At 37.8% G+C, this 12,819-nt stretch overlaps 1 protein-coding gene across 1 annotated transcript; it reads right to left on the bottom strand.

The window, feature by feature from the left end:
- Window positions 1-1,719: 1,719 nt before the first annotated feature.
- CLH2 (chlorophyllase 2) lies at window positions 1,720-5,798 on the bottom strand. Its single transcript, XM_090015879.1, has 2 exons — window positions 5,197-5,798; window positions 1,720-2,427 (listed from the first exon to the last, which is right to left on the bottom strand). The coding sequence occupies exons 1-2, from the start codon at window positions 5,443-5,445 to the stop codon at window positions 1,747-1,749; spliced, it is 930 nt and encodes a 309-aa protein (XP_089872005.1). The 5' UTR covers window positions 5,446-5,798; the 3' UTR covers window positions 1,720-1,746.
- Between the last annotated feature and the right edge of the window lie 7,021 nt (window positions 5,799-12,819).

A 12,819-nucleotide genomic window follows, 5' to 3' on the forward strand; every position in this document is an offset into this window, starting at 1 on the left:
AGATAGATTCGATTCGATATGACATAAAACCCAAAACAAAATCCTAAACTAAGATCCAAATTAAATAAATAGAAGAAATCCAAAAAAAACAAAATGAATCCATTTAGATGGGTCAACTGCTCCGCTCCATCATTGGTTATTTGGATTTCTTGTATTTATTTAATTTGGATTTTATTCCATATCAAATCTGTCTCAGATCCATATTAAATAAATACAAGAAATTCAAATAACCGAAATGAATGCGGTTGGACCTTTTTTTTTAACTCGAGTCTTCTGGTCCACTCCTTCATCACTTCTCCAGCTATGTTCAACCGGGGTACACCTCTCACCACCAGGGAGCTGCCTTGCTTCAGCAATATACAAGGGGGTGATGTCCATGAGAATGAAACCCTGACCACCCATCTAGCGGCCAAGGCCCCACCCCACTGCACTAATTAAACCCCTTGGGGCCTGCCGATCGTAGGTTATTCCCTTCGTCACGGCCATTCCTTGTGCAAACAAGTGGAGCCCACACTAGCAGCCGTTGATCTCTTAAACAGATGGTGATGATCTGGCAGATCACACATTATATGTTGGCGTTAAGAATTAGGATCTTGGCGAGCAGGTTGTATGTTCCCCCCGCGAACACGGGGCCGCGTGTTCGCGGGTCCGAATGAGTGCCACGTTGGCACTCATTCGGGAGTTATGTACGGAGGAATATCTTGGGATCCGCAATATTCCTTCGTACACACCCAAACTGACGAATGAGTGCCAACGTGGCACTCATTCGAACCCCCGAACACGCGGCCCCGTGTTCCACGGGGAACATACACCACCCTCTCAGGATCTTGGGATCCATGTTGCACAACCCACGGGAGGTACTGATGCCAACAAGAGAGGAGTGGATCAGGTCCAAGAAGCCTTGAATAGAAAAACTAAGACACCTGGATGACCTTCAACATGAAAATCAATGGCACCCAAAACCTACCAAATGCTCCCTCTTTTGGATGATTTTCATGTGTAAGTCCATGTCTGTCATTGATGACATTCATCTAGAAAGTGAACATCATAAATTTTTGTGGGGCCCATTTAGGTAGAGGCCATCCTTCTGGATGAGTTTTGGGTGCCACTAATTTACATGATGTATGGCATCCAGGCGTGTTAAAACATTGTTTCTGTCCAAGGCCCCTTGGACCTAATCCCCTCTCAAAATCCTCTGTTATTTTTGCAAGAGATATCTATATGCTTTTTGTTACTTTTCTTTAAATAAATTCATGGGATTTTCTTAATATTTTATTAAAAAATAATAATTTATCATAAGACTTTCCCTTGCTGAGAAAAATCTCTAGAATAAGATTTGTTGCTGCTAGTTTCTCAAAGTTAAATTTTATTTGATTGCAGCCAGGGATGGCAGTGGACCGGGGTGGGGGACAAGGTCTCCATCCCCCGCCCCGTCTCAAAATTCCGCCCTCCGTCCCCGCCTCTATCCTCGCACGGGTTTTGATTTTAACTTTTATCCTTGCCTCCATCCCCGTTTCATGTCATCCATCCTCTTGGTGAGATCATGGTATACTTAGTTTTAACATCTCGACCAAACTAACAAATTCCAGATATTCCTACAACCATAAGAAATTATGCTCTTTATTATAAAGGATGAAGTCCAAACTTAGCAGCATTTGGTATCTATTTAACTTTTTGCACTATATAACATGCCATGTAATGTTTTATAATGCAAAAAAATGATACTATGAGGCACCAATCACCCTGTTATTCCTTTTTGTGATTAATGGTGTACTCCACTGGTTTAGTATGAGGCTCTTGAACTATCTTCTCCAAAGCCTCAAGATCACCCAACAGATAAGCCTTCAGAAATGCCACCATCATTCCTCCCACAAATTTCCTCATAGGCTCCCTTCTGTCCCCATTTACACACAAGCAATAGGAAGCCAAACCTCTAATGCCTGAAGTATTATCATTCAACATGTCCACATGACCGTAGTTAGTAGCCACAGCATAACAAAGTGGAGGAACACACTCACTGCTGAAGTTTACATGGTTAACCCCATTCGGAGCACATGCCGGGAAGCCCGGACACCGGCTCCTGCTCCCGAGACCCGACCCAATGACCAAAACTGCCATCTTCGGGTCTAAAGATCCGGGCTTGTGTTTCAACACGGGTGGATTCGTCTGGACCCCATCTTCCTTTCCATCAACTGGGTCTACACCCAGAAGAGCAGAGAACTTAAATGAAGTCTGGACATGCCCAATGCCTTGAACGAGTGCGAACGCGACTTTCCCTCCCCGACTATGCCCTGCAAGTCCAACCCTGTTCAGATCCAGCCGGATGTACTCAGGGAGCTTGTTTTGTAGCCCTGTTGATATCCAGTCTGCAACCGCTGCTGTGTTCTTGATCTCTTCCATGCAATCAGATAGTGCAAAGGAGTATAGCTACAAGAAGAATATTGGCATGAACAAAGAAAAGCTTTCACCATAACTAAGATCTTCAAAGTTCTTGAAAACGATCGCATGACATACAATACTAAATCAAGAACTTGGCATTGCAAATTTGCAAGTTTTTTGGTGCATTTCAAGATGTTTCTTATTTTCTTAGCATTAGGACTGCAAAGAAATCAAGAATTGATCCATAACTTTTTTTTTTATGATGAGTCATCCTCATCGAGAACCGTGTCACTTAATGGACCCAACCCCCTGTGAGATCACTGACATCCAAGCCTTTACTGAGCCCACCAGTTAAAGGCACCCTTACAACTGGTTGGAATCGAACCTGGGACGAAGGGGTCATCTCCTTCTCCCCAGGCCCGCTACCACTTAGGCGACCTGGGTGGGTGTAGATTTGATGAATAACTGATGTTCACAATAAAAGGTTGGATCATGTTAGTTCGGGTGGTGGCATTGAATGGGACTTATATCAATGCATGAAAATAGATACAGCACAGCACCAGCATATGACTTCAACAATATAGGCATAAAGCCCCCCAAACTTAGTCTTGTGGAACTAGATTCACTAAACAAGCAGGGTGTGTAAAAGAATGTACGTAGTCTTACCCTTGCCTACATCAGAAAGCCTTAATGCAACATCAGTCAAAGATATCTAATTTGTGACTAGGTAAGCACACTAGCTTGGGTGCCACCCTCAGAATGGGCTGGGTTTGGGGCACAAGCATGGGGTCCAAGCCTACATGACCTATACCTAGCCCAGATCAATTTGAAAACACTTTGGCTCTGTTTGGGGGCCTTTAATCGGAGGTGCGTTGCGGTTTCCACCAGTGGTCCCATGCTCTCTGCTGTTTAGGAAGAGTGCATTGCCAAAACACGCTTTGAAATGAACTGGCAGCCCTAACACCACATTTCAACATCACTCACAAGAGGATGTTTTTGGCAACTCCGTCCTCAACACCACTTTTTTGGCAAAACTATATTTTGACAACACATGAAAATGGTGTTTTCTCTCAATGCAAGACTCCCAAACAGAGCCTTGTTGTATCCAATAGATCCCAGACACAGCCTTTCCTGATCCCTGCCAGGTCTGACGTTTAATCAGACACATTGGGTCCAAACCTACTAAACCTAGGCCTAGCCCAGACCGACTTAAAAACATGATTGGCTTAATATTGTACCCAATTGAGCCCAGACATGCACGGCCTTTCTTGATCCCATCCATATATGACATTTAATGAGACAAAGTTTTGGGAGCAAGCCCCATAAGAACCAGGTCAGGCCCAGTCAAGTTTGACAGTCTCCCAGGTCCAAAGAAGCTCGTGGAGGTCTGATCACCGAGGCATAGACCATGTCCACACCTATTTGTGCTCTTCAGGCTAAAATTCATGCTTAAGATACACGCCCTGATGGGTTCTAAGCACATATAATCGCCCTCTAATCTGGTAGGGGTGGCTTGTGAATGTAACCAAGTTGACAGAACATCCCAAATTCAAAAACCCCAGGAGGGGCTTCTTGCCATAAGGTCAAAGCCGGGGTGTACTTTTCGGTGGGTAGGGAAAACCTCAAGGGTTTTACCCAGTGTTGTCAGTATTGGTGTGTATCGGCCTGATTTGGCCGATACTTATCGTATTGCCAAAAAATCATACGATACTGGCCTGAATCGGCTATTTTTTAATAAATATAAAAAAATAGAGTAAAATTACTTTTTAATATTATTTTAATGGATTTAACACGTCACATTCCGATTGACACATAATAATTTTTAACTATTTTTTGCAAATTCATAACGATTCACTTGCGAATCGGGGCCGATTCATCACAAATATCGCCAAGGTTTTGAAAATAAAGATGTTTGCATGCCATGATGAGAATGCCGATAATATCACAACATTTTAAAATCTCGATCATTTCCAACATATCACGATATTTTAAAATAAGACGACTGTAGCTTCTTTAGATCTGTTTATTACTTTCCTTTTTGAATTATTTTTATTTATGACAATATTTTATTAAAAACACAAATTATCTTTACATATGCCAATACTTAGTTTCTCGAGATTTTCTTGAAAAACAAAAATTGTAGGTCTTATCTCAAGATTTTCCCTTTCCGGGAAAATGCTGATGCTGAGATTTGTGAAATTACTACCCATGAGTCTACGATCATAGTGTTAATAGTTTTGAACGGAATAAAACGGCCTACAATATTTATCGTATTTTTTATTGGTTGGAATAAATAAATAAATAAATAAATTGAGAACCAGAAAAACAAAAAAAAAGAATAAAATTAAAAAACACATAAAATAAAAAAAAAAGGCATTTTCTCTGAGATATAGCAGATAGACACTTAAATATTATACTTTTAAACCACTACCAAAATACCGCGATATTTTCACGTTATTTTCGAAATATGGCGGTATCTGTCGCACTACGGCTACGACTCCAATGGTTTTCAACATGCTTCAATCCAAACACCAGACAAAGCATCTTTGAAGAGGGCGTGCGGAATTGACAATAGAGAAATTGTCGAATTGAGAGGAGAGAATGGCGCAGTCGGGGGGAATTGATAGTTCTCCTCTTGGTTCCCCAATTCATCGAATTATCCACAAACAAACGCAAGAAATGGAGAACATGAGCAGAGAAGAACTGATGCCAACTTCCCTCTACCTCCCCAACTCCCCCCATCCAAACACATAAATAATTCTATGACAAAAAAATGTCTCGAGTCCTTTCAAGAAGACGAAGAAGAAGAGTACTGACCTGAGGAGCAATGACGATGAAGGCGTGGGAGGCGATGTGGGAGAGGAGTTGGGTGTAGAAGGAGTTGTAGAGAAGGTAGCCATGGAGGAAGAGGAGAGTTGGGTATTCACCTTCTTCAACTGGGTGGAAAACCAAGAGGGGCTTAGGGGGTGAGGATGATGGTGGGCTGGAGCCGTCCAACTTGATGTCCAGGATTCTCACCTCATGCTTCCCTTGCTCAAAAACGCTAGCAGCAGCAGCAGATGACATCCTGCCTTTCTGTTTTTTTTGTGCACCCCTCAGAAAGCCTTATCTTTTCTTAGTCATATGGGCGGTCCAGACTCCGGAGATATTTGTGCACATATCTTATATTTTTCCTGCCTTTTAGTTAGTTGGATATTTACTTCTTGTAGAATCCACAGTGGACTTTATGGCGAGAGAGAGAGAGAGAGTTCTTGGTGTAGGATAGTTCAGAGCAATTAGTGCATGACCGTGTCACCTCAGAATAATTAAGTGCACGGCAGTGTCCTCTTGCGTGAATTGTGTCATTTTGTTGAATTTTCTTCAGAGAGAGATTTCTTTTTCTTCTTTCTTCATTTTCGCCTGGTGGAATTCAAACCAAGATCCCTTAGGCCTGTGACTCTATTGATCCAACTACAACATTTAACATGAGAAAAGAGAAATTCATAAAAGCGCACTTATTCTTTTCATAGTAATAATACAAATAGTCACTACTTCGACTTCAACTTCAATGGGCAACACCATATGCATATTTACTTCTCATAAAGTTCAACAGTAGATAATACCACATGCAGGTAAATATAGTTTGTACTCCCAACTTCAATGGGCAACATCATGTGCATATTTCTCAAGAAACTCTACCGGACAATACCACAGCTGAAAGTTCAGACTTCTCAATAATCTTCTCCAGACCATCCATCCATTTCATTCAGCAGATATGCCTTCAAAAAATGCATATGGTGTTGCCCCCAACAAACCTCCTCATGGGTTCTCTGTTGTCTAAAAAAAGACAGTAACACGTCCAAAACAGGAACACACGGTCAAACAATGTAAGACAATATAATGTGGTTAGCTTAAGATCGACCTACGTTCACAGAAAAACTCTTTCACTCTCTAATTCACCATGAGAGGAGGAGTCGGCCCCTCTTTATTTATATAGGCACTTACAAGAGGAAACCTAACGCGGTTAAGGACTACAATTTTGTAACTTCTTAGAGTTCATACCATTTTGAGACTCACATTTGTGTAGGGGACTTCTAATGATGATCTTATTAGGACTTACATTAAGTCCTATTTACAACAAGTTTCACCTTATTAGCAACCTCTTCAATGTGAGACCTTTTGTCAACATGAGACTTCATGAGGAGTTCTTCACTCATGTTCACGTTGGAAGCTTATGGATTAACGTTGGACTGTGGATCTAGGCCCCAACTTTAATATGGATCTATCATCTTTACATGCCCCCTCAAGTCGACCTCTACGTGGTTGAGCTTATCTTTGAAGTAATTGAATTTAGGCTCTAAAAGAGGCTTAGTCAAGATATCAACAACTTGTTCTTGAGAAGAAATGAATTATACATCAATTTCACCTCCAAAGACATTTTCTTGCACAAAACGATAGTCAATTTCAATGTGCTTGGTTCGAGCATGAAACATTGAATTGGCAGCGAGGCATATTGCACCAAGAATGTTAGACCATAAGGTAGGAACTTGATAGGAGATGATGTCCAACTCTATTAATAATTGTTTGAATCAAGTTAGCTCAAACATAACTCATGCAATAACTTTATATTCTTCTTTGTTAGATCTAGCAATTGTACGTTGCTTAGTTGAGCTCCAAGACAATACATTAATTTCCAAATAGGTCAAGTAACTACATGTAGATTTGTGATCATTTGGGTATCATGCCCAATCAACATCAGAAAATGCATATAACTATAAAGAATGAGACTTCTTAATCTGCAGACCCAAATTGATTATGGCCCTCAAATAGCGCAGGATTCTTTTTACGTGTGCCCGGCCAATGGTCTTAACTTGGTCCATGCATGAATTGGTTGGCCTTGTTAATTGAATATGTTATATTGGGTTTGGTAAATGAGATGCATTACTCTAACAATACTTCTACATTGTGTGGCGTCTTCTAGAGGTTGTCTCCTTTGCTTTGACAACATCACATTTGATGTTGGTGCTGATAATATATTTTCTCTAACAAAACATAGGTCCTAAAGATTCATGAATAACTTCTATTCCAAGAACATAGTTCAGAGTACTCAAATCTTTAATAAAAAATTATCTTCCAAAATTTTGAATAATATGTTTGATGTTTTAAGAGAGTTGTCTATAATGATAATATCATCAATATAAATTAGAAAAAACATATATAATCCATGATCATGAAAAATAAATAATGATGAATCAGCCTTGGACTTGGAGATTCCCAATTTCTCTAAGTACGAAGTCTTTTAAACCACATCCTGGGAGCATGTTTCAACCCATAGAGAGAATGATGGAGTTTGTAGATAAAGATAATCCAAAAGGTTGACTCATATACACTTCTTTTATGATACCATAAAGAAAAATATTGTTTACATTTAACAGATGGATCAACCATCCCAAACTCACTGCAATAGAGAAAACCATTCTCACTGACATGGGTTTGATAACATGACTAAAAGTTTCAAAGTAGTCAATTCACTCTTATTGATTGTAACCCTTAGCTACAAGACATGATATATACCTGGCTATGGATTCATATTTATGCCTCTTAACTCTATAGATCCATTTGCATCCAATAGTATTGATGGCTTTGTCGGGATGAACAAGCGACCATGTTTGGTTTTGATAAAGAGCCTTACTTTCTTCTTTCATAGCTTGACATCATTTGGGTTTAGTAAAGACTTGGTTGTATAAATAAGGTTTTTGTTCCTCTTGACTCGTCTCACTAAAAAGGGCAACAGGGTATTTGATCCTGAGATCTAGTAACCATATGATGAGATCTAATAGGGGTTTGATAAGGAAGATCAATGATTAGGTTTAAACATGGGAACATAGAACTATAAGAATTATCATAGTTGGTAACTTCAAATTTTTGGGTCATTTTATTGGATCATGTTGTTGTAATTCAGGAGGACACATGTCATGAGGTGGACCATGGGATGATTCAATGGGGTGACTAAAGTGAGTGACCTTAGGATTAGCCAAGAGTATAGGCCTGAAAGAATGACTCTTTTCTGCAGTTTCATGAACAATAGGACCAATGTTATCAATATCAATGTGTATTGGCTGGCATCGACCGATACATATCGTATTGGTAGAAAATTGATACACTGCAAGCTTGAATCAACTACTTTTAATAAATATAAAAAATACTAAAAAATAAAGTTTAATATTATTTTAAAATTATTTTAATATTTTTAACATGTGTTACGTTATAATTGACATGTAATAATTTTTTATTATTTTTGGGCTAATACAGAATAATTCACTTGAGTATTAGTATCGACTGATACAACTAAATCGATGGCCAAATAATTCAGAGCCGATACTGATACTGACAACATTGAGTAGGACTCAGGTTGATTGACTTTTTGATTCTAAATACAAGATGACACTTCTTGATATTGTATTAGGCTCTTTCTTTTTATGATAGAGAAATTACCCTTCATGAAAAATGACATGTCTGAAGATAAAGTTTTTTTTGCTTATAGGATCATAGTATAGGTATCCTTTATAATTTGTACCATAACCTAAGAAAAAATAGAGTTTGGATTTCAGATGAAGTTTAGATTTAGTATATGGAACCAAATATGGATATCTTCAACACCTTCCTTAACATGCTCCTGCAACCCATCTCCTTGGAGATTTAGCTTGTCTCTCAAGATACAAAATATGGGCCCTGGAATGAATTTAGTAAAAATATCTGCAAGCTGATCTTCAGAGGATATAAACTTTATATTGATTTCATAGTTTGCAACTTTTTCCCTGACAAAATGATAGTTAATTTTAATATGTTTTGCTCTGGCATGAAAAACAAAATTAGTAACAAGGTAGGTAGCCCACATATTATCACACCATAGCATGGGACTAGCATTCTGACTTATACCCTATTCAATTAGGAGATTTTTCAACCACATTAATTGAGACATTGCTCCTACCTTGACTTATGTGCGCTTAATCTGGTTACAATATATTGTTTGTTTGAGCTCCATGATATGACATTGGATCCTAAGCAAGTGAGATCCCCACCTGTGGATTTCCTATCATCTAGACAACCAACCCAGTTTGCATTAGAAAAACGAGACGTATCTAAAGAATTAGACTTGAAAATTTTCAAGCCATAACTGATTGTTATTTTCAAGTATCGAAGTATTCTCTTATATGATTTCAATGATCATGCATAAATTAGCATACTTTATTAACAGAAAAAACACCAGGTCTAGTGAGAGTAACATACTAAAGGGCACCAACCATATTTCAGTAATGTGTGGCAATCATAGAATCACCATTAAATTTGGAAAGAGTAACATTGGGAGCTGCAGGAGTGACTGTTGGTTTGGACTCTGACATATGAGTCTTAACCAAAAGATCATAAATGTATTTATTTTGCAACATGATTCCATTTGCAACTTTGTATTGACTTCAATTCTTAAGAAGAAATGCAATTCTCTAAGATCTTTTATAAAAAACTCACAACCAAAGTTATCAATGAGGTTTTGGACTTCCTTTTGAGAGCACTTAGTAACTATAACATTATTCACATCCACAAGAACATACATAACAAACTCTTTAGACTTTTGATAAACAAAGATGAATCAACTTTAGATTCAATAAATTCAAGGTGAATCAAGTATTTACTTTCAAACCAAGCTTGTGGTGTTTTTTTTAGCCCATAAAAGGCCTTAGTAAGCTTACATATATGATGATGAAACTCTTTGTTCTCAAACCTGAAAGATTGAGCCATATATACATTCTCCTTTAAAATCCCATGCATGAAAGCATTGTTCACATCTAATTAATAGATTTTCTACCCTTAACCAATGGCAACATACAAAATGTCTCTAATAGTGGTTGACTTAATCAGTGGATCAGATGTTTTAAAATAGTCAACTCTCTCTTATTGATTGCACCCTTTGACCACATGCATGGCCTTGTAATGAACAACTCTATCATCAACATGACATTTTATTTGGTATATCCATTTGCACCCAATGATATTATGATCATTATTTAGGGGAACCAATACCCAAATATGATTTTTGTGCAGGGCTTCTATCTCTTCTCTCATGCCCTAGACACACTTAGAGTTTTGGAAGGCTTGATTGAGGTCATTTTTTTTTTCTTCTTGGGCTAACTAACTAATTAGGGCCGCAAGGATGGAGTATATGCTGGCAGAGAAAGACTTAGGTTTTTTAGTCCCATCTTGTGACATAGTGATCATGGTTATTTCTGAATGAAAAACTTAGTAAAGAGATCAACCACAAGGTTTAGGCTATCATTTTGGTTTAGAGGGTTTTGAATATTTGGTCCAGGTTCTGTATGTGATTCATTTGATTCATATTTAGCAGAGGGTTCAACTTACTCAGTTCCAACATGACGTTCATAGAGTTCAATTTCAACAATAGGTTCAGTTTGATTTGGTGACACTTGAAATTGAATTTTGGATTCACCGACTTGATGTTAAACATCAGGTGTAGGTGTAGAAGCAGTCTGCAGTATGAGGGTTACAAGAGAATTGATAGGAGATGAAACACTAATTTTGGAGCCCTGTTTTTTAACCACTCATTCACCTCTTTAACAGTAGTGGGCTCATTGGTTCTGGCATACAGAAAATTTTGTTCATCAAATATAACATGTCGAGAGATAAATGCATTTTTCAAAATAAGACCATAACAAATAAAGCTTTTGTGACAATTCTCATACCCAATAAAAACACATGGCCTGGTTTGTTCAATTATATGGGACTAGATGAGAGTAACATGTGCACCCAAATGCCTTAAAGTAATCAAAGTGAGGAGTCCTTTTGAAAATAAACTTGGATAAAGATTTGTTATTTAAGTTAGAGCTTGGTAACCTATTGATAATATGAAGAGCCATTCGAAAAGCATCAACCCAAAAACTCATTTTTATGGAAGCATACATCATTGGGCTCATACAGGTCTCTACTACATGCCTATGCTTTTTTTCTACAACATTGTTTTACTGTGGTGTGTGTGAACATGAGAGCCATCTTTTAATACTACGTTTCACCAAAAAATCAGAAAAAACTTGCACTTAATAACTTTCCACCTACATCACTATGAAATATCTTGACCTCATATCTAAATTGTTTTTCAACTATATTTTCTAAAATTTTAAAACACTTATGAGTCTCAAATTTTCTGGTTAAAGGAAAGAATCAGAAAAAACTTGAATAGTCATCCACTAAGAGAAGATAATATCTAAAATCTTCTTTGGAGAAGCAAGGGGCAGGACTCCATAAATCAGTTGAATCAATTCAAGGGGTTAAGATGCATGAAGTTTAACATATTCAAATGATAACTCATGCATTTTATAATCAAACATATAGAGCATAAATTATATAATTAACCCTTGTCAAAAGACAAAATATTGTTTTTCTCAAGAGTTTTGAAACCCTTATTTCCTGGATAACCTAACTGATAATGTCATGTATTCGTTGTCACTCTCTCTTCCTTGATTGAAATATAAGCCTTTTCACCCTTGTTGTCATGATTTTAAGAAGCTCCTACTACAAAATTGGCATACTACATGATCATCACAAGAAGAGTTTGAGGCTTGGTTGAACAATTTCTTTGACCATGAAAATTGTTTTAAAAGTTCCTTTCAAAGCCTAAACCTCTTCCTCCACAGCCTCAAAAATTATTTTCGCAACCTTGACCTCTTTAGGAGAAGAAAGCTGTTGAGGTGACTTCATTTTGATGGGGTTGTTTTGGCATCAACATTTTCAACATCTTCTCGAGTGAGGAGCATGTCAAACACTTCAATAAAAGATTGTAACTTTGTTTGGTAGGCAAAAACAATAGTAATAAAACTTTCATACTCTATAGAAAACATGTTGAGCATGTACATGACATGATCATCATCCTTAATCTCTTCACTAATATCCCTTAATGAATCAACAAAAAACTTTATATGATTGAGATATCCAACCATAAATTTTTTATCTCTCTTGACATTTTGGAGGTCTCCTTTTTAACTGCAGAAATTGTAGCTTCGATTAAGAAGAGTATGAATGTTCCAACGCTAGCCAGGCCTCACGAGCAATGGAGAAATAAATTATTTGCCTAATGATAGGCTGCAAAGACAGTAACCTTTATCCAATTGAGAGCCAATTGATCAACTTGAATAATAAACTGATTTGAAGTTAGAAATGAACCATTAAGGCATTTGATTAGACCTTGGATATACACGTTTGATTCTATTTAAAGAAATCACGACAAATAGTTTGTGTGATCTGTTTTGATGAAGACAAGGCTTGAGAAGAAATTTCACTGAACTGCAAGAGTGTAGGAGTGAGAGATAATGAAAGACTAGATGATAAACTTGAACCAACCATGAGAACAAGCTTAGAACACCCACAGACACCTCAAAAATATTGGGATCATGT

This window comes from Nuphar pumila, chromosome 8 (assembly GCF_984573655.1).
Source record: "Nuphar pumila chromosome 8, dmNupPumi1.hap1.1, whole genome shotgun sequence".
Classification (NCBI taxonomy): domain Eukaryota; kingdom Viridiplantae; phylum Streptophyta; class Magnoliopsida; order Nymphaeales; family Nymphaeaceae; genus Nuphar; species Nuphar pumila.

Bases quoted from the DNA above. Each gene is read 5' to 3' on its own strand.
- CLH2 (XM_090015879.1), bottom strand. From the start codon at position 5,445: ATGTCATCTGCTGCTGCTGCTAGCGTTTTTGAGCAAGGGAAGCATGAG. The intron at 2,428-5,196 runs GTCAGTACTCTT...TTCTTCTTGTAG, and splicing joins TCATCGTCATTGCTCCTCAG to CTATACTCCTTTGCACTATC.